We start from the raw sequence: 23,169 nt of genomic DNA on the forward strand, positions 1-23,169 counted from the left end.
ACCCTGTATATAGTGTATGCTTTCCACATCTGTTCATTTTAATGTGTTCAATTCCCATATTCCGTGATTACTTTATGCTGTACTGCAGTACTGTCAGTCTTTATTGTCTATCAACCTCTCTGAAATATAATCAAATATAATGAAAAAAATAAAATAAAAATGTGAACGAAATAGAAAACCTAAAAATAACCATTCGAGAACATTTTGTATAAGTTATTTTAGGTTATCCTACAAAAAAAAGCACCTTGCAACGTTCTGGGGACGTTAGTTTATGGTTATAAAATAAAGAACCTAAAGAGAACGTTCTTAGAACGTTAGGAATTGGTTCCCCAAAAAAAATAACCAATCGGGAACCATACGCTAACGTTAGGGGAACGTTGTGTGTTTGCTGGGACCTTACAGCTTGGCTATCATGATTATTCTCCCTGCAAAGTGCCCTCTGCATGCATAATTTATGCCGTAAGGAACGCAGGATTGGTTTGCTCCAATTTTAGTTGTAGCATCTTGACTTGAATTTACACACATGTAAGTGGATTTTCTTTTCCTCTTACTGACTATAATACAAGAAGTCAATAAATGGAAATTACCTTTAATTCGCACAGCAATTAAAGTAATTAATAATGAAGGATTCAAAAATTCCAAAAATTGTTTTGCAAAAAATTTTACATTTCTCGCATATCTATCGCACTCTTGCGGATGAGCAAGTGCAATTACATATTCCTCCATCGAACGTTTTCATTGGCTCCAACGCAGTCGAATGTCACCACTTGGAGCCGAAAACAGACCGGCGCTGGCCAATGATTTCGCACATGCAAATCGAATTCAAAAATTTCCCGGGAAATCTGAGTTTCGCGGGAGGACCTTTCGCGCGTAAACCTCATCCCCTACTTCATTGTCCGCTTCCTGGAACCATTTTTCGCTCTACCGGGAGGGAGTTTGCTTCGCATTTTAATCGCTTACATCGGCTATTTTAGGATTTATCAATTTCACTCATATTACAGCACTGCACTCCTGAAACTGTGCTCTTTAATAATTTGTGATTATTTTAAATATACGCACACGGATTTTACAGAAAACGAGCTTCGAATCACAAGCGGGACAAAGGCAACCTACGCCTCTGAAGATCATGAGAAAAGGGGGTTTCTCGATCCCAGGACAAATCATGTTATCAGGGGTTAGGGCCTCTCCCCGTGAACAAAACGGTGTTTATAACGCGGTTTCCGGTCGGCGATGTGCAGGTTATTCCAGTGCAGCTCGTATACAAATAAACACACCGCCGTCCACTAATAGCGTTTGTGTACCCGATACTTCTGTTGACAGTTTGTACACAACTCCTCTACAAGGACCCACGCACGGGACTGGACTGCGACCCGCATTAGGACGACCGCCGGTAAATGTCTGTTTAAATTCTGTGTTTTGTAGAGTTGCATGCGCAGTAGTTCTGCAAATGTGAAGTAGTTAGGCTAAAGTCCTCTTAGCCTGCTTTTGCTGTCATCATGGCTACTGCTGGAGCTTCTCATGTAGGCTTCAATATCTGAAGCAGATAGTTTAATTATATGCAACTCAAGTAACAAGCATGCTTTAGGTATTTAACAAATTAAGACCTTTAATGAACCTCCCCCCAAAATGCTTCATGACGTTTAACATTTGTTTACTACAAACAGAAGCATACATGTTTCCGTCTTTTAGTCGTTGCATTTTTTGCGCTACAACTTCTCTTCAACTATTCGGCAAGTAGAACTAAAACTGTATTAGACCACACGTTTCAGTGCCTTATCGTACTATCAAACTTTAAGGAATACTATTGTAATATTCATAACTCGGTTCGTTGTCTAGTTACATATATTTTATCTTCATATGAAAGATGTTTTTTTTTTTTTTTTTTTTTTCTCTCGAAATCCCGGGATTGCTGCTAAAATAGCTCTGTATATGTCTAACAGAAGTCTTGTTCTAGACTATATGAGTTTGAGAGTTTGCTTTCCAAGGAGAAAGCTGAATTTGTGAAGTCTAGGCCCTGGTTTGTTTTCTTAGAATGGGGGGGATGGAGTCATTTCTGTGCTCGCGGACCTTGTGCTAAGCTGAATGCTTTGCTAACAGCTGTGTTTATTGTGATTTATTGCACTAGTGGGATGAGTTTAAAGATTAATTTGAAATTTAAATGATGGCGTTTTAATTGCTTCAAAACTTAACCCGTGGATAAGAGCTCAGACTTTACCACCTTCTGTAATGACGACAGCGGTGTTTTTGCTTGATGCAAAATGCATCTTCAAAATGCCTTTATTTACGCTATCTCTGCGAGCAAGTGGTACTTTCTATGTTTCTAACTGTGGACATTAAGTTTAAGGACTGGTAATGGAGGACAGCCATTTTGCTACCCCCAACTTTGTGTTTACTTTTGCATTGGAAGTGGTAGCCTTTATTACCTAGCAAAATATAATACATATCTAATGTCTGCTGCATTTCATGTCAGATCAATTTATTTCCATGTATAATTAGCACATTTTGCACTTTGGGTATACAATTGCTTGTCTTGATTAATTCATCTATAGATCAGTAGTGACAAGACTGAAAATATTGGTAGATATTGGCTATGGCTTCAAGATTATCTGCTAATCTTCTTTACTTCTATACTTCTTTAGGAGATTAGAGGAATAGTTCACCCAAAAAATGGATCATGCAATCCCGGGCGTTACTAACTTTCTTCTGCAGAACACAATGATATTTAGAAGAATGTTTCAGCTCTGTAGGTCCATACAGTGCCAGTGAATGTCGACCAAAACTTTGAATCTCCATAAAAAAGCAAAAAGGCAGCATAAAAATAATCCATACAATTTCAGTGGTTTAATCCATGTCTTCTGAAGGGATCCAATTGGTTTTAGGTGACAACATATTAAAATATCACTTGTATTTCACTGTACATCTTACCATTGCAGTCTCAAGATCATGATTTCAAGCTTGATTACATTTCCTAGTGCTTGACACATGAACAGAGCACTTAATGGTGCTCAGAAGTGTAATCGAGCTTGAAATCATGATTGCCAAGGAGACTGCTGTTGTAAAGATTTATAGTGAAAAATGAGTTATATTTTCATCTCTTCTTATCCAAAATTGATTTGATCACTTCGGAAGACATGGATTAAACCGCTGGAGTCCTAATGATTACTTTTAAGATGTCTTTGTGCTTTTTGGAGCTTCAAAGATTTGGTCACCATTCACTTGCATTGTATTGACCAACAGAGCTAAGATATTCTTCTAAAAGTCTTCATTTGTGAAAGTCATACACACCTGGGATGGCATGACTGAATAAATTATGAGAATTTTAATTTTTGGGTGAACTAGGTCTTTTCCTTTAATGGTGTGTCAGGTTCAATATCTACTTGACAGCCATTTTCTGTTTTGTGTTCATTTGGTGTCGGTAGTGCTGAAGCTATCTATTGCCATCAATAAATTCTGTTAGCATGTATATGTACTAGGCCTATATGTAGGCTTTATTGACATTATTTCGACCATTGGTTATTGGAAAAACCCATATTGGTTGACTATGACCGCTTCTCTTTTCTCAAATGCTTTTCTGTATCTTGTCACTTGAGTTAGATTGAATGGTATGAACTATTTAGATAAGTTGTGGTCATTATTATAACTCTAGTCTGTTTTGCAGGAAAGATAGTAGCATCTTTCACACATTAATGGTCACATTTATTTCTCTATGTAGGCTAAAAGGAGGCTGGAGCTGGACATCACAGACCATCAATACAGTGAGCCAGCTAAAACACTTCGAAGTCACAAAGGAGCTCTTAAACTAAAGGTCCCCAAAGGTAATGTTATTAAGTTTAGTGTGCCATGCTGCTGTTGTTTAAGTGATATGTGTGTGGAGTGCCTTTTTTTAAAGTAGTAGATTACCCATAAATTAAAATTGTCATTTTCGCTATGAAAATAAACATGGAAGCTGGCATGATGTTTAATTAGTAAGTAATAAATTCTGTCATTAACCCTGTGTACTCTTCTGTGGGACTAAATAGGAATTACTGAATCTTCTCTGTTTCAATACAGTGGCATTGGATGGTAATTCTGCTGCTTCAAGCTTCAAAAGGGATACAGAAGTGTCAAAGTAGTCCATACATTTCCTGCGTCACATTCCATGTCTTCTAAAAATTATATGATACATTTTGGGTTGTTTTTCCACCAAAACCTAAGTCATTGTTAAAGCTGCACTATATAAGATTTTTTTGGTAAAAAACTAAGTTGCCATTATTAAGTACATAAAGAATTAGTGTTCAAAACAATGTCCTTACCCCGATTCACTTCGTTAGACATATAGAAATGATTTGTATTTTGTGCTGTCGGGTCAGATTTGGTGCAAAATTACTGGTTTATGTTCTTCCTCCTTGCGTCATTATGTCATGTCCATAAACACAGGAAAGAAGTACCGGTTGTCACGTGTTCCAGCTGAGTGAGGATGCTGTTCAGTAACTCACACAGTTCAGAACAGCATTGCTGCAGTGTAGATGGATGTTTATTTGTTATCCATTTGGCAAAGTTGTTTAGCTGCTATAATGCTTGGATACAGTATGTTGTCTGGTATGGTTGTAATTAAACTTGCCACAATATCATAATTATCACACCAGTGCGGTAACACCGGTATTACCGCTGGTTGGATGCTAAGTGGTACTATGGGGTCATTTCATGAAACAATAGCCTTCATAATAATGCAGGGCAGCTTGATTTAAAACTTTTAACTTTTATTTATTTATTTGAACTAAAAATTCAAATGAAACTGGAAAAAATGAAGTGTAATTAAAATGTGTGTTCAACGTTTTGAAATATGGCTTTTCAACAGTGAAGGGCAACATCTTTTTGGCAACGAATCTACTTCATCCGTGTATTCTCTCCATCATGGGCTATCAGTCGGGTATTACGTTGACCGGGCAAATACAGCACAAATTGTGGGTTGTTGCGGGTTTAATGTTGGTGTTTTATGACCCAGTTTAGCTGCTTCGGAAGAGTAATGATTTTGAATGTGTGAATACATTTTTGTTTCCTCCTAGGGCTGAGCGATATGCAAGAAATTTTCAATATTTATTTATATATATATATATATATATATATATATATATATATATATATATCTCACATCCAATTACATCGTCAATTGCATTGACAATTAAATTTATTTAAATGAAAAACTTAAACCAAAGACATTTCTAAATTCAAATTGCACTTCAAATGAAATGAAAAAGCGATTTAAAATAACAAAGTGGTCAAAAAAAAAAAAAAAATCATATAACCACCTTTCCATTTAACCGTAAGGCAAGTATCCATCTATGACGACAGGCGGAAAATTACTAATACATATTAAGATCTAAAAACAATTAGAAATGTAAACATAATGATAATAATCATTGAAATATAAATCATGGTTGGAGATGAACGTGTTTTTGTATTTTAAGATTTAATCACAGATGTATAGGCTATATACAATATAAAGTGGCCCTGCAGAGTTGCGCTCACAACGAACTGCTTTGTGGAAATAAAGCGAACTGAACTCAAAGCACCTCACCTGAGCTGAGATGGTCTGAGGTCATTTGCAGCATTCTCATAGACAATATTATTCTTGCAGAACTATTTCTGAAGACTGAAACAAAGAGTGAAAACCCTTTACATACGCGTGTTCCACGAGATTACACGCCTCCAAACAATCAGCACGTCAGACATGCACATAGTCAGCTTTTCTGTCATCTGTTCTTAAAAATATGATAAAGTGTTTCTTCAAGTGCGTGTCTGAGTGTCTAACAGCATTTACTGTGTCATTCCGAATCAGAGACGTCTTACAGTTACCCACCATGCACATTTATATTCGCTACCTGCAATTAAACATCTTCCGTCGGTGCGCGTACTTCGCTGCCTGTGTAATTTGATATGTTGGTTAAGAACATCTGGCTTTCAATGCGTTATTTAGGTTCATTTATCATGGGTCTCAAACTCTTCTTTAGGCAACTATTCTTTAAGGCTATTCTATTCATTAGGCTGTTGTATTGGTATTGGAATTTCCATTCATATGTTTCCCCCTTTTACCAGGTATAAAATTTTACACCGGTGTTGTCCCTCGTACCGAGTAAAACTGGTAACACCGCACACCGTGGCGACCCTAGTTTTAATGCTTTTATGAATCAAAAATTACCAGTGTTTACCGATTGTGATGAATCTACGTTGTGCTGTGAAGTTACTGTGGATGTTAACTAAATGCACGACTTCTGAAATTGACTTCTTGTCATTGTTATTGCATATTTAAGTATATTATTTACATGTTTAATAAAGCATATATTTTTCCCATAATTATTGCTCGTTTTGTTTTTAGTTTAGTGTTATTACAGTTTCCATTACCAGTGTTAATTTTTTTCACCCTTTAATTTGTCATAGTATGTCTTTTGACAAAAATGTCCTTTTTAAAAAGTCAAGTTTTCGACATTTCATATTCATTAATTTGTCAATTTTACTCTGACAAAAATGGCATTTTAGTCAACGAAAATGTCTTTTACTTGATGTGCAAAATGGACAAAAAGTGTCAAACTGTAAGAGCGAACTTTAATCAAATATTCGAACATTTAGAATTTTTTTTTTTTTACATTTTCTAATGTAAACGTGTATCAAACATGCAGTATAAATGTACATACTGTCCTTGTGAAGAACTTGTGCTCCTGAAATAATAATGACTTAAGTATTAGCTACTTTTTAGAAGTTAGCCTGTATTCTGAATTATTCATGCTTTAGAGCAGGGGTTCTCAACGGGGGTGGAACTGCCCCTCAGTGGGCATTCAAAGGATGCCAGGGAGTGCTGAGAGCAAATTAGTAGAGAGGGGGGCATTTATCAGTCATGTTAAATCTATTGTCAAGTTCCTGTTTGCATTATAATGTTTATCTAGACTCCATTATACTGGTTGGTATGCATTTGTACCGCGGTTCATCTGATTCTGAAGTCTAGCGACGCATCTGAAGTATCTGGTTTAGCAGCGTCAAATAGACAGGCGAAGTCACAACCTCCGCTAATGCACCTGTATGACTCTGTAGGTGGATATGGCTCAATGGACAGAGCATAAAGCAGGTGCCTTTTTACTCCCAGACCAGTTTCGAGCCCTTAAACGTGCACCTCGGATCATTGCAGTGCTGTGAGAACCAGTGAGAAGCACAGCACGAGACGCGGAAACCATTTAAATTCGGCACAGTATTCTGCAACCTTGAATTTACTATAGTAACACTAACTGTACTTTAGGCAGAAATGGATTCATAATACATATTATCATATCACTGCTGCAGCTTTATTAAATTTGTCATAGGCTACATTAGGGGAATGAGGGAATATAATAAATTTGTTACAACTTTTAAATGTTTTTGTATTTATTGTTTTTACATGTGTTTAGAGTAGGCCTACTGTTTGTAATGACAAATGCCATAATTAGTTTTATAGAAATCATCCATCTAACCACGGTAGTGAAGATCCATGCTTCCATGTATTTGTATCAAGACTATAGTAAACACCACTGTTAAAACTGTAAAAATAATGCATTAAAATTTTCATAAGAGCAAATGCAAAATACACTTTTGTTTAATGAAATGGAATTAAAAAAAAAAAAATAGGCTAAAATATTTTTTGTAAGAAAATGATTTTGTCTGCCTTCAGAAATTCCAAGAGATGACTCATTTGAATCTAAGAACCTGATGAAAGGAGTTCCAACTCCATCACACTGTTAGAATAATTTAGTCACATAAATTAGATGTTAACTTTTTGTAGATGTTATAGATCAGTGTTTCTCAACTGGTGGGTCTGCAGGTCTATTCGGACTGGGTTGTGGACAGCTGGGAAAGAACATGCCATTGTTCTCCCATTGAAAAGTTTTCGCCGGCCGCCTAAGTGCAGTTTCAGTGCTTTATACACGCGAAAAGGCTTCTCTTCTACAACGCGATTAAGCTTGTTTTTCAAGCGAGTGTAATGGAACAACTCGCGCCAATGATCTGCTCTCTGATCAACTTCATCTCTGGCACTCGCCACGCATCAACGCCCATTTGAATTCTAGTGAGAATTTTTCTAGTTTAAATCACTATGGAGGAAGTCAAACCTCTCAAACAGGCAGTCCTGACATTACACACAGCAGTGAGGTGGAGCATAGCAACACTGCTATGTGCCAAAATAAAGTTGTTTTCAAAATTACATCATTACCCATACAAAAATGTTTCACGATTTTACAGTAGTAACAGTAAATGTGATCTTTTGACAAATGTTTCATATTAAATACTCTTAAGGTCGAATCTATCCTATCTTTCATGAACACTTATTTATTATTAGAAAGACTAGCTAGATTGACCTAGTCATGGTGATGAGGGGCCATCATGGTCTTATGCCTGTACTTATGTCATTACACTGTAAATAAAAGGCCAAATACATAAAGGGGTTTAAAATCTGGACCTCCAAGACTTGTGGACAAATTATGAATAAAGTTTTCCTCCTTTTATAATATGTTCTGTTAGAATGATGTTTGATATTAGGAAATAAACAGCTTAATAAATGTATTGGGCTTCTATAAATAAATATGCTCATTAACTTTTAAAAAGGGGGAAGAGAACTTTTTGTTGTTGACGTCAACAAAAAAGTCACTTGATAAATGCATTTATACTTAAACCTTGAACAAAATTATGTAAGTTAAAAGAAAATGCTATCCAGGATATATTAAATATAGGTTGTTTTTTACTATGGTGGGTCACCACTTGATGTCCAGTGTAAAATCTGGGTCCCAAAACAAAACCAGTTGAGAACCACTGTTGTAGATAACCTTACTGTTGTTGATACCAGTAAATTTACATCTACATCCAACTCAAAATCAATGCTGTAATGTAGAATGAGCATTTCAGTGGGACAAAATATGCAATATTTTTGGTCTCTTCACTTATTTTAAATATAATAACAAAACCACTTATTAGTTTGTCTTCACATTTTCATTTTATAGGGCCCAGATATAGCCCTCCATCTGCTTAAATGTAAGAAATGGTAATTGAATGAAGTAGGAGGGTGTTCATCAAAAAAAGGTGGAGAACCACTGCTTTAGAGACGTATTTTCCATGAAGGAATATTACATTGCGCGCAGCATGTTTCTTATGGAAACCGTGTATTCACAACACAAGTTACACAAAACAAATTACACATGTTCTGACTAGCATGTCGCTTCACTGTGCAGATGTGGATATATTGATGAATCTCATGTATAAATAGGATTAGTTTGAAGTATTTACCCAGTTTTAAAGCGATTCATTTTGCCGGTGTTATAGCGCATTCAACTCAATCCCCTACGTACTGGATTAATGGATTAGATGAATCCATATCTAATCTTCAGATTCTCAAATTGTTTCTTCTGTTTATATTTTGCACTGAAAATCGGTCAACAGGCTTTAATAGGCAACCTAGGAAGTCCAGGAAGGGCTCATTTTAAGTTGTGTTACAAGCCGTTCACACATTGTTATATATAAGAAATACTATTGTTGCATACTGCACCTTTAAGAACACTGGTGGCCCTTCCTGATGGACTGTTTCGACTGATTGAATGACCTCTTACATTTCAGGTCCCAAAACTCCAGAAAAGACCCGTTATGACACATCCTTGGGCTTCTTGACAAAGAAGTTCTGCCAGCTGCTGTCCCAGTCCTCAGATGGAGTGCTGGATCTGAATAAAGCTGCAGTTGAGCTCAATGTCCAGAAGAGACGTCTTTATGACATCACCAACGTGCTGGAGGGTGTGCATCTCATCAAAAAGAAGTCAAAGAACAACATCCAATGGCTGTAGGTTACTTGACTTTAAAGGAAAACTGTCAATATTTTGTTTCTAGCACACATAAAAATACAGTGATAACAGAAAAAAAAAAAAAGTATTTTTTTTTTTTAGCCCTGAACTGTGGGAATAGCCAAAAGGTCAAAAAGTTTAAGGGTTAATATGTTTTAATGCCTGCAGGGGCTCCAGTCTGCCGTCACAGGGAGAGCTGCCGTCTCTTCCGATGTCCAGTCACAGTCTGGCCAGAGAGATGCTAGAGCTCACTCAGGAGGAGAGGCGTCTAGATGAACTCATACAGACCTGCACACGTAATGTCCAGCAGATGACTCAAGAGATCCACAGCCAAAAATATCCTTTGCTAGCAGTTTTAATTGCTATTGGCATTGAATACCAGTGAAGGTAGCAAAAGTAGGAATGTAAGCCTTGTTGTTCCCTGTCTTGTCCTTAACATTTCGTACATATGCCTATGTAACCTATCAGGACATCCTAAGAATAAAAACCCTTAAAGACCAAACCGTCATTGCGGTCAAAGCACCGTCTGAAACGAAGCTAGAAGTGCCTGACCCAAAGGAGGTAAAGCTTCTAATTTTGGATTTATTGGGTTTGGTTATGGTAGTAAATGAAGGCCTAATCACTGCAAAAACAAAAGCCGATGACCAGAGTGCTTGCAGTCACAGAGTGATCCTAGCTGCGCTTTCAAAAGTGCAAAACTGTGAGATGAAACAGGTCTATTTATTGGGTAAAACCTCACAAATAGACTTGTGGACTATGCATAATAATGGGAACATTGCATACAGCAGGCAATTTAAAAGTCCGATAATGACTAAAATTGTCATTTATTAGGGGTGTATCGATTACTTATCCTGCTGATCTATATGCCTCTATCTTGAAATATTATTTTTGAATCGAGAATCGGTAGTGTTGGTCAATAATTTATTAAAAATGCTAAAAATTTAATGAATCGTGATTTGACAAAACGGTGTATAGTATTTAAAAATATTTAATTAGTTACATGTGTGATTTCATGTAGACATGTGTGGCAGCGTTCTCTAGCCCTCAGCTCTCCCTCACAGATGTGTGCTGCACACTTCTGTCGCCCTTCACGGGAATCACGTCCGCTCTCAGTTCTGATCGTAACTCTGATTAGCTATGTTTCCATTCAAATTGCGAATTTAATTAATGCAAAAACAATTTGTGAATAAAGACGCGTTTCCACCCAAAGGTGTTTAAAGGGATGAAGTCATCTCTTCCAGAGAAATTGTAGCCACTGTGAGTGTTTTATTAATAAAATACTGGCGGTTTAGAGCACGCAGACAAAAAAGCTCTGTAGGTCCACACAGTTAATGGTGACCAGAACTTTGAATCTCCAAAAATCACAAAGTCATCATAAAGGTAATTTATAGCTCTCCAGTGGTTTTAATCCATGTACTCAGAAGCGATATGAAAGGTGTGGTTGAGAAACAGATCAATATTTAAGTCATTTTTTACTCAATTTCCACTTTCACTTCCACATTTTTTGTTTTTTGGTGAGTGTATTCTTTGTGCATATCACCACCTACTGGTCAGGGCTGGTCAAAGGTGGAGAGTTATAGGAAGGAAAAAAAAGGACTTAAATATTGATCTGTTTCTAACCCACACCTATCGTATCGCTTCAGAAGATGTAACAACTGGAGAGTCATATGTAGTTTTATGCTGGCTTTGTTATTTTTGGAGATTCAAACTTCTGGTCACTATTCACTTGCATTGCATGGACCTACAGAGCTGAGATGTCCTTCTAAAAATCTTCATTTGTGTTCTGCAGAAGAAAAAAAGTCATACACATCTGGGATGGCATGTGGGTGAGTAAGTGATGAGAGAATTTTCATTTTTGGGTGAACTATCCCTTTAAAGAATCCTATAAATGCATTTAAAAAAATGCAGAATCGAATTAATCGCAGCGAAATTCATTGCGAATTTAATTGAATCTTTCTGAATTAGCAAAAAATCGTTTTTAATATAATCGAAAACCTTCGCGAATTGAATAGATTCACTTTCAACCCAAAGATTTACACCCTTAACATTTATTGTTGATACAAATGTTGAAGTGTTGAGTTTGTATACATGCAATACTTTAAATGATGAGGATGATTTAAGACGCAACTTCTAAAAGTTCAACGCTAATAGTAACTACAAGCAAATGCACTGCACACTGTCAGCAAACTTAAACATTACAAAAAGTTGCATCTCTTATCCCTTTAAAACACCACAGCTAAAAATCTTAAACGCACTAGTTTGTTTTTTGGATGACTAGTGGAACATCTTGTCCCATTTGTAGGATGTGTAACTTCATGACTTCTGTACATGTGTGTTATATCCGTCATCTTCAGGAACCCTTTAGTCAATCAAATGCTCCTAAACTGCCATTTAAGTCGCTTTTTCGGTGGATATGAGTGGTAGATCAGATGCTTGTTATATTTTTTTCCGGTTTCACCTGATTTGAAGTTCACATTCAGTCCGCAACACCTGGCCAAGCACCATGCGGACACTATTTTTACATTTAGGCTTGCAACAGAAACTCGTATTATACATAAATTACATGGCAAAAATATTACATTTTATATATATATATATACTGTATGTCTCTTTTATTATAATTTTTTTTTCTTCACAGTTTAGAATAATAGTAAAGTCATTAAAACTATGGAATAACATAAATGGAACTATGGGAATTATGTTGACTAAACAAAATCCAAAATAAATTAAAACTGTTATATTTTAGCATCTTCAAAGTAGTCACCCTTTGCCTAGAATTTGCAGACATGTACTCTTGACATTTTCTCAACCAACTTCTTGAGGAATCACCCTGGGATGCTTTTTAAACAGTATTGAAGGAGTTCCCATCTATGTTGGGCACTTATTGGCTGCTTTTCTTAATTATTTGGTCCAAGTCATCAATTTCAAAAACCTTTTTTTTTTTTAAATACAATTTTAGTTTTGTAATGAAATAAATTAATATGTTGGAACAATTATATTTTTGTCTACAAAACTATTTCAAACATTTAAGCATACGCCTTCAGATCAAAAGATTTTTAAAATCATGAGAAACATTTCAGGCAAGTGTTTCAAAACTTTTGACCGTGTGTGTGTTTGTGTGTGTGTGTGTGTAAAAAAAACATTTAACAGTTTCCGTATTGTGTCCCTATAATTGTGCCATCCCTATTTTCTACCACATTAACTAGTTCCATGTGGAACTGAAACCTGAACCAAACCAGGAACTCTGGCAGCCCGCCACAGTCTAATTTGCCCCACCACGGTCTCATAATGAACCGAAAACATTTTTACACTTCATCTAAAATATATTTGCACTTCTCAGTCTCATAATAACATAAAATAAAAGGTTGTGTTTTGCGCTCTCTCTCTCGCGTCAGTCAGCTCCAGTCAGTTCAGTCAGCTCCTCACCCCGCTGCTGTAAACTCACGCACTCGCACACTCGCAGATATATGCACTGGAGTATTCCTGGATCCGTGTAACGTTATTTGGTTGAGGAGGCCGACAAATCTTTGAGGTAAGTAACGTTAACTAACATTAAATGTATCCACTGCATTTATACACTACTCCACACACAATTTATCATCAGTGTACAAGAGCAAACAGATAATATTACTCCTGAAGTTAGAATCATGATTAGGGTGACCATACGCCCTCTTTTTTTTCTCGGGATTTCTAAATTTGCAAAAATGTCCGGCTTTAGTTGCATTATGGTGTGTATCTGGTCTAATACTTCATTGTGTGTGCGCGTGCATATTTGCATTGCTTTAAACCCCTCTTTTTAAGTCCCGCCTTCTTGCACACCAATTGGTCGATTATAAGAGGCTTGCAGCAACTTGGCCAAATTCCTGCATGTCGGTCTCTCCGCGAACGCTCAAAGCGCTGTTGTGTTCAGCATCAAACAGTTGCTTGACAGTAGCAGCAAATGACAGCTGAGTGGAAACAATGCCCAAACGAAAGTGCAAATTTACAGAAGATTTGCACAAAAAATTCCCATGCTTTCGTCCAGGTCTAGATCCATGGGAAGCAGAATGTATGACATGTAAAGCTGGCACTTATGTGTTAGTTGCTAATAAAGGTGCAAGTGATTTAGAAGCACACATTAGCTCTGCGAAGCATAAAGGGTCAGCAAAAGGTGAAAGTTCATCAGGTAAATTAAGACTACTTTTTGCGACCAGGTAAAATGATCACATTGCTTCATTTTCCATGGCCATTCAAAATAATACTAATAGTAAAAGGTACACTTATGGCATCAAATATTTTATTTTAGTACATGGACATTCAAAAGAAGCTGTCTTTTTGGAAAACCAGATTATGGTCACCCTAATCACGATGATTAACTTAAATTAACGTTAGAGTTACTAGGTTAATTGGCATAAAGTTACACTGCTAACGGCTTCACTAACTAGCTATTGTTAGCAGTCTGCGGTAACGTTAAAAGATAAACTGAAACTGACATCCCTAGTTTGTACCCTGTGAGAGATTAGTTAGCACCACAGACTCTAGCTCTGATTGAAAATTGTGAGTCGGGTAGTGTCAATCCAGCTAATTTTAGCCAATCGCTTTTGGCGAGGCAGGCCTTGGCTCTGTTTGTGAACAGCTGTCAATTAAACCCTGGCTGGGGGTGAAGAGCATCATGTATATGGGGAAGAATTGGGAGCACTGTTTCTCACAATTCGATTTATTTCAAAGTTGCCTACTGCAGCTTTAAGAACACAAAATTGTTTACAAGGGCACAACACTAGCCTCTTAATTTTGCTCTCAAAGTGCACCAGATGGAAGTATTTAACTTTAAAATGTACAAAATTTTCTTTATTTTACCTCAAGGCTATAAATGGACTTTACATTTGTCATGTGTACATAGTACTATCCTATGAATCACAGCGTTGATTGATTTGCTAGTTGCAATCACTGTTAGAAAACTCCGTGCAAAGTAGACAAATAAATGGAATGAAATCAACCCTGTAGTGGGCAGAAGACGTATCTTTAATTTCAGTAATCGCTGGGATCAGATCATTTACTCCCATCGCCGAATAGGACATTCCAGACTCGCAAGTTTTTAAAATCGGATGAAGATCTACTATTATGCACCACATTCATTGTGCTGGTTTTATTTCTTTTAGGAATTTATTTTACTTGGCAAACACTTTTAAAGACATTTTTAACAAAGTCAACTCTGAGTCAGTTTTGAGTTCTTATTGAAGAAAAAAAACAAAACGTATAGATTTTTAAGTACTCTTCCTTTTAACATATTTTTAGTTGTTTTTCGCCATGAAAATAGCTGGCATGGCATAAAATCACTAACTAACATTACACAATAGTTTCAAGGGCCATTGTTTATTAGAAGTGCATATACACTGCCTGGCCAAAAAAAAAAAAAGTTGCATATTCTAATATTTCGTTGGACCACCTTTATCTTTGATTACGGCATGTATTCGTCGTGGCATTGTTTCAACAACCTGCAACGTAGCAACAATAACTTCCGTCCAGAGTTGCATTCATTTTTGGCTGAGATCTTGTATTGATGATTACGGGACAGTCGAACCACTCAAGTCTTCTCCAGCACATCCCAAAGACTTTCAATGAGGTTAAGGTCAGGACTCTGTGGTGGCCAGTTCATGTGTGAAAATGAATTCTCGTGCTCCCTGAACCACACTTTCACAATTTGAGCCTAATTAATCTTGGCATTGTCAGCCTGGAATATGCCTGTGCCGTCAGGGAAGAAAAAATCCATTAATGGGATTACCTGGTCATTCAGTACATTCAGGTAGTCAACTGACTTCATTTTATTGCTGCATAAAGTTGCTGAGCTTAGACCTGACCAACTGAAGTAACCACAGATCATAACACTGCCTCCAGAGGCTTGGACAGTGGGCAATATGCATGACAGGTGCATCGCTTCATGTGCTTCCCTTCTTACCCTAACGCGCCCATCACTGTGGAATAGGGTAAATCTGGACTCAGACCACATGACCTTTTTTCCATTTGCTCCTCAGCCCAACCTTTATGCTCCTTAGTAAGTTGAAGTCGTTTTTTTTTTTCCGATTACTCTCACTAACAAGTGGCTTTCTTGTGGCCACACAGCTGTTTAGTCCCAATCCTGTAAGTTCTCGTCGGTTTGTGCGTGTGGAAATGCTTTTACTTTCAATATTAAACAGCCTTGTTCTATTGTCGATTTTTTTTTTTTTTTTTTTTTTACGATGTGACTGCAAGCGTTTTAGTGATCTCCGATCACTATTCCGACCACATTTCTTCCACTAAGCTGACAGTTCGCCGCTAAACCTCCAGGTTTTATTTTTTTATTTATTTATTTTTTTTGGCCAGGCAGTGTGTGATCATGCAAATATATTGTATGAAAAAGCAACCATCAAAATGCAGTTTACTACAGCTGGAGTAGCATTAAAGCCATCTCTTCTCTGCTGTTGCTCTTCTGTTATTTTCCATCTCTTAGCCCAAAGTATAGTTCAATTTTGATGTGAACACTCAGCGTCTGTTTACAAATGCGAATCTGTCAAAGTTTACTTTATTTGACAGTGCACGCATTCATAGGAGGTTGGCACATGTGTGCTATGACTGTTATAAAACACCGGACTCCATAAAGATGTCTTTTATAGTCCTTCAGACTCGAGTTATACAATTGCAGGTATCTGCTGACCTCCTCACACACACGTTCTTGGCATGCAAGTCCACGGTTGTTGTTTTTACCTTTGTCTCCTGTTATTTACCGGCGATTACATCTAGCGGTTGTTCATGACAGCAACAGCTCAAATGTGAGTATTGCCATCTTGTGGAGCCAGTAATTAGTGCAAAATTCCAGGCGCGTGTGCTGTCTGCACGTTCAAAGACACGCGGTTAGAAAAATCTGGCTGTGCATTTGGTGCTCGCGCACTCTGCTGATGACGAGATTTGTGTCATGCGTCCGACCGAAGTATACTTTGGGATTTACAAATCCGAGCGCATCTTGTCCATGTGACGTTTTTTCACAAAACAGGACAATAAAAATCAACACAATGTTTCACGGAGTCATCCATTGTTTGTTTTAAAGGGGTCATGAAATGCAATTTAAAAAAAATAATTTTTATCTTCACTGAGGTCCACTGATAATGTTAGTAAAGTTTTTAGCACTAAAACAGTCATAGTTTAGTAATAAACTATAATTATCCACCCTGTTTTTTGCCCTCTCTCTGAAAAGAGATTAAACAATTAAACAAAAAACGATTACACCAACGATTAAAAATAGCGCAGATGGGCGATAAACAGTATGTTGAGCAGCTTGTGTCATTACAGCAAGAGGCAGAGCAGCTGAATGAATCTGCTTTTCCAATTTGTACCTTGACACCACATCTTTTAAAAGCAGTGCAATAAACATGGAAACAGTAAAAGACGGCTGTCTAATGCGTGTTATATGCAAAAAACAAGCAAACAAAATTTAATAGTCCAGATGGTCCCCTTTTGGTGTTCAAAAATAGTTGGACACTAGGCCTGTCTCTCCCTCTCTGTTAATAATATGAACTGAATGCCAGTGGACGGGGCCAAGGGTGCGATGACACATTGTAGGGCATGTAAATACAACTGAGAAATGTCTTGTGACATCACAAACGCTCAGTTTTGAAAACGCGTTTCAATAGAGTGGGAACTATATAAATGCTCTTTTTAGACTGGGGAGGGAGTTTTGTGTTCTGAAATTTGCAGTGTTTTTATAGTACAGTTACCTTTTTAATATGTCTAAATATCAAGGAAAACTTGATTTTCCATTTCATGACCCCTTTAAAGGTGTCAAGACATGCATATTTGTATTTTATTGTTTTCCTTGAGGTTCACCTATGTGTGATCCTAATGTTTGTAGTCATAATGTAGTATTACATGACATTTTCTACCCTGTCTTTGGCCCTCTCTCTGAAACTCTCTGTTTTGTGTACTTCACCTCTAAGACACACCCACTGTTATGATTTGCTAACATCACTGAAAAGATGCCCTTGAGTACTTACAAGTGTGGAACTGTATTTTTCAAGAATCAAACAATGGAAACTTTTAATCATTGATATGAACATATATCAGAATTTATGCAAAGCATACAGTCAAACTACAACAGTTTTTTTTTTGACTGATAGCATTAGAAAACTGAAAATCATCACACTTTCTCCCTAATACTTCTCAGACATACTAGATTTGGTGATAAAATAAAGCTATTTAAACAGCGAAAATAGTCTAATGCAGCTGTGAATGTGAGGCTAATACATTTGTATCAGGCTGTAGGGAGAGTGTTTTAAGGGACGGTCAGCGTGGGGATTTCCGTTTAATGTTCCGTCTTCAATACGCATGCTTTGTCAGGAAATAAGCAATGTTCACTGGCTGGGGAATCTCTGTCGAATGATTTGCTAGTGGAGGGGGTCTCCCTCGATAAATTCAGCGCTTAAATATGGGAAAATGTGTTTCCGTTCACGTCGGCCAGAATGCGTGGCATCATATAACGAGACGGATGAGAGAAGAAAAGAGAAAGCTTAAGCGGTTTACATGACCACACACATTGTCGGCTTAAGAACCTTAACGGTATCGGACCGTGGATATAAACACACTCATTGAATGTTAAAATGACAATTGCATTTTTATTTGTATATATTTGGACTTAAACCCTTTTGCAATGACATTTCAGAGTTTACAGGTCCACCTGAGTAGCTCCAAGGGTCCCATTGATGTTTTCCTCTGCACTGATGGTGAGGATTCGGGCAGTCTGCTGCACAATGGCCTTGATGTAAATGGAAATCACACTGCCATTTTCAAAGTCTCTCAAGGCAAGTACTCCCACAGTTACTCCTGTGCACAATATTTGGCCAATAATTATTTCCCTAAAAAGATTTGTCTCAAAGTAGCGGTCGACCAGTAATGGATTTTGCCGATAGCCAATTAGCTGGCCGATTAATGTTGTTTTTATTTATTTATTTTTTTTATCTATGTATAGAATGTTAAACATTTCTTAGTCTTTCCTTACTATGACGGCACAGACATAGAGTCCAAAATAACTATATTCCCAAATGCATATTATTGTGCAACTGAAATCCCAATAATGACCAGAAAAGAAAAAAATTAAGATTATGTAAAGACCTGCGTTATGAACAATATCAATAAGCCCCTTGGCTCCGTTACGATGCTCTATATGCAAGTATTTACCAAATTTTTGTAGCTTATACTGTATATACACCAGAAGAAGGGTACAGTGTATATGTATTTCACCAGATGAGTTTTAATGAGGAAAATGTTTATTATTCGCTAGATATGAAGTTGGAGACACAATGTTTGTGCTGACAGGGCATGTTTTCATGTAGTCGCATTTTCTTTGAATGCCCTCGCTTCAATTTAGAACACCTGATTATCTTATAATAAAAAATAAAAATAAAATAGCACTGTAGTGAGGAAAAATATGGATGAATATTGTCAATGATGAAAGATTTAGATACAGCATATTCCCACATTGTTTTTATTTCACCTCTAGTGGCCACTGTTACTGTAGAATCCTCCAGCACTGAACACGGAGGAATAATAATAATAATTGTCATCCGTCCGTCCGTCCGTCAAAATGACAGTTCCAAAATACAACTGTCGGCACAATTAATCGGTAAAACCGATATATCGGTCTACCCCTACCCTAAAATATGGTTGTCAAAAATACTACATTTGTTGTCTATAAAAGTACCAGTAAAATTACAAAATTCTCTTTACTACAGCAAAACTAATTCATAATTAAACATTTAAGAATTTCTAAATCAAGCAATTATTCATAATACACTGTCAGTGATATAAGAAACACTTTGTGTCTTTTGCTCTATTGCTTGTAATAAGTCTAACAGTAGTATCAAATGTGCGAGTGAACATATAAGTTATAGTCATCTGTTTGAAATACTGTTATAGTCTTCATATTAAAAAATACCTTTAGTAGCTTTATAGTGTAAAGGTATCCAGCCAAGAGCAGTAAGTTAATTTATCTGTTCTCGCTGTACTTTTGATGCGCTTATCCTAAAGTATATATTTATTTGTTTTTATCTGTTTAGAAGGTGCTTCAGGTGGAATGGCTGATGGCGTCAAGATGAACGGCAGCTCAAATGGTAGTGTCAACTGTTATGGATCCCTGGCTGGCAGTGCCTCCATGTCACCCCTCAGTTCTTCCCTGTCTTCCATTCTCCAACAGCAAGATGAGTCTGTCCCATTTGTGCCACTATCACCTGCCCTGCTCAATGATGAATACATGCTGGGCTTGGGTGATGTGCAGGGTATAAGTGATCTGTTTGACTCCTGTGACCTGGACATGCTAGCACTTGATGACTTGCTCAGGATATGAGCCTTCCTGGAGGTCAGCACCAGGAAAGACACCTAGTTTCGAGTTGGTTCACCAATTGTTGGGAGTTCTTGCATTAAACCTGTGAAGATCCAAGGATAAGGTAATGGGTTCAGCGGATATGGATCTGAGGATGAGTCTAGACTTGCTGGCACAGGATCCATGGACTCTCTTGTCTGTGATATTTGCAGATGGGTAGTTGTACCCAGATAATGTAACTTAATGTAATTATTTTTAGCGTGACAATTACAGGAGTTCTATGATTGTGTGTAAACTCGCTTTGTGACTGGCAAACCCTGCCTCCGATAAACTCTGCCAATTATGCTAAAGAGTGGTTCTCAACACCGTTTTTCTCTTAAAGGAATAGTTCACTCAAAGATAAATTTTCATTATTCACCATCTCATTCTGCTGAACAGAAAATAATTTAAAGAATGTTGTGATTGTTGATTTACATACAATAGCCATTGATAGTGACTTGCTTCAAAGCTTAAAGCCCCGAAAAGTGTAATAAAATTAGTCCATGTATCTAGTGCGTCTAAAGGCACATGATCACTTCAGCCATTATTCACCTAAAAAAATCAACTCAGTTAAATCAACATGTGTATACAATGCACAAGTCAGTACATCAAACCACATTAGTTCTTGCGCATCTTGTGCCAAAACGCTATGACACAGGAACCAGTGAGGTTTGGTCTTGGGTGCTTTTTAAGCTTTAAAGTTACTGTAATTTGCTTTTGTATTAAAATCAGCATCGCAACATAAAATATCTACTTTTATGTTCTGCATAAAGGACAAAGTATACTTTGGTTGTACACGTTGCTGACCGAAACTGACTATCTATAAGTGGCCCGGATTGTTTCGACATGTGGACGGTCCTTGTCTGTGCACATTGGAGCATGTGCCTACCGTTGACCATACTGAAAAGTATCTCAAATTAGATATATCGGTCTATCCCAAAGTAGTCGTAGTGCACATGCGTTGAAAGCACTTGTGGTCTAAAAAGTATTCTTCCATTCCTAGAGCGCCTCGGTCTTACAGAGTTTAGTTGCAACCCTGCTCTTGCACATTTCACTGCTACAACTGTTCAATCAATCAATCTTGCAAGACCTTATTAAGCTGGTTCAGGTTTGTCTAAGGTTAGAGTTAAACTCTGCAGGACATTGGTCCTCCAGGACTGGAATTGAATAGCACTGCACTTATAGACATCCATGACTTCATAATCTGTTGCTTGTTTCTGTGGAAAGAGAAAATTCTTGTCATATCATAGCTAAATATAAAAGAAGATCCAGTGAGTTGTTTGTTAATTTTAACAGTACCTGATGCTCAAGCTCTGATGAATTTGGTACTATATTATTTGGTATGTTTCTAGATTCTAGTAACTGTATATCTCAGGGCACATATCAAGAAGTGAATGCTTATCAGATTAATGCAGAGTATAAAAGTTGAAAGCTGATTTCTAGCAGTCCTTTTCTGAGCTATATAGTTGCCACTTTTGCTACCAGAATGATTTGTGCTTGCAAAGAATTTCTGTCCACTAGGTCATTTCTTATCCATTTGGCAGGGTACTTTTTTTATTTAATTTTTGTATTATTATTATTTGTTTGACAAAGTTTGAATTTAGGACATGGTCCTAATCTTGGTTCCCATTAAAATGTAATGTATTTCAGTATTTGAATTGCACTGCAGACTCAAAAGTCTTATAAAGCCATCATGGTCATCTGGCATAACTTGCTTGTTGATTACATAACACGTCTTAGGACTCCCCAATATACATTTACATAGTAGGTATCTTTAGATATGAATGGCACACATCTGGGAACCTTTTTTTTTCTCTCTCCCAAATGTTTTAAGTTTTATAGATACTTAGGCATTGGAAATGTATGACTTTCTCACAAGTTTCAGTTAATTTTGGTTCATATTATTGTGAGATTTCTCAGTATTGACCTAGCCATTGTTAGGATGAGGCCATGTGTCTCTGAAGATATTTGACCAAAACATCCCATATCCTCTCATGAAGTTGACTGCATAAAGTATAAATGGTCACATGATATCCTCATTGAACAATGAATCAAGACTGTTTTGAAGAGCTCCTATTTGAGCACGTTATTATGGTACTCTTAAGACTACCCCAGCTGTTTGAAAGGTTTTATGCTTTGCTTGCTTTGTTTCTGTGGTGTTTTTGTTTTCCTTTGCCCATTGCAATAATGGTTTCTCTTCAGGTTTCACACTTATTGCCCTCATGGTGCAAAGCATGGGGGCTTAATTTTGTGTAAATCATTCGTGAAACCATTTGTGCATAAATTGTCACATTTGACTCGAATTGATTTATGAACGATTTGCACAAAATTGTTCAGTTTGTTTCACGAATGAGCCCATTGTGTAATATAGTTGTGTTTTGGTTGTTGTTCAGTTGGAAGTTGTTCGTAAATTGGATATTCTTAGCCAACAAATTAGACTTAAACAAGTTGCTTCTCTAGTAGGGCTGGACAGTTTTTCAGTTTTTTTTTTTTATATATATTTATATATATATATATATATATATATATATATATATATATATATATATATATATATATATATATATATATATATATATATTTTTTTTTTATTCGATTTTGCATTTTGATACTTTTTTAAATTGAGAAATCGAGATTTTGCCAAAAATATTGCAAACACTAGTTACGTTGTAAATCCACAAAAGGCTGAATAAGGAAGAGAAAAAGAATTCATAGCGCTTGTCTAATGCCTCTCCTTATCTGATCAGCTGCACGTGTGTGGCGCGCTCCAAATGAACGTGACAGGTTAACAACATGGAGACTGATATAAAAAAAACAGCAGTAATATTCCCAGTATGATTGTACACAGTGTGATTGTAGCTCAGCTTCATCCATCATGCATGTATACACCGGTTTAAGACCATAACTGGCCTCGGCGTGCGCACGTTGATATGCGGTCTCCTTTCTTTTTACCCATAAAAAAGCGGGTGCTTTGTTTCAAAT

General features: G+C 36.9%; 1 protein-coding gene across 1 annotated transcript; it reads left to right on the top strand.

Moving 5' to 3' along the window:
- The first annotated feature begins 917 nt into the window (after positions 1-917).
- Positions 918-22,674, top strand: LOC127421265 (transcription factor E2F3-like). The gene is made up of 7 exons (XM_051664155.1): positions 918-1,390; positions 3,713-3,815; positions 9,607-9,823; positions 9,993-10,160; positions 10,271-10,385; positions 18,493-18,631; positions 19,886-22,674. Exons 1-7 carry the CDS (start codon positions 1,127-1,129, stop codon positions 20,170-20,172), a joined length of 1,293 nt encoding a protein of 430 aa, XP_051520115.1. The 5' UTR covers positions 918-1,126; the 3' UTR covers positions 20,173-22,674.
- Positions 22,675-23,169: the final 495 nt, after the last annotated feature.

This window comes from Myxocyprinus asiaticus, chromosome 30, assembly GCF_019703515.2.
Source record: "Myxocyprinus asiaticus isolate MX2 ecotype Aquarium Trade chromosome 30, UBuf_Myxa_2, whole genome shotgun sequence".
Lineage (NCBI taxonomy): Eukaryota > Metazoa > Chordata > Actinopteri > Cypriniformes > Catostomidae > Myxocyprinus > Myxocyprinus asiaticus.

Bases quoted from the DNA above. Each gene is read 5' to 3' on its own strand.
- LOC127421265 (XM_051664155.1), top strand. From the start codon at position 1,127: ATGAGAAAAGGGGGTTTCTCGATCCCAGGACAAATCATGTTATCAGGG. The intron at 10,386-18,492 runs GTAAAGCTTCTA...ATGACATTTCAG, and splicing joins AAGTGCCTGACCCAAAGGAG to AGTTTACAGGTCCACCTGAG. The intron at 18,632-19,885 runs GCAAGTACTCCC...TTATCTGTTTAG, and splicing joins CATTTTCAAAGTCTCTCAAG to AAGGTGCTTCAGGTGGAATG.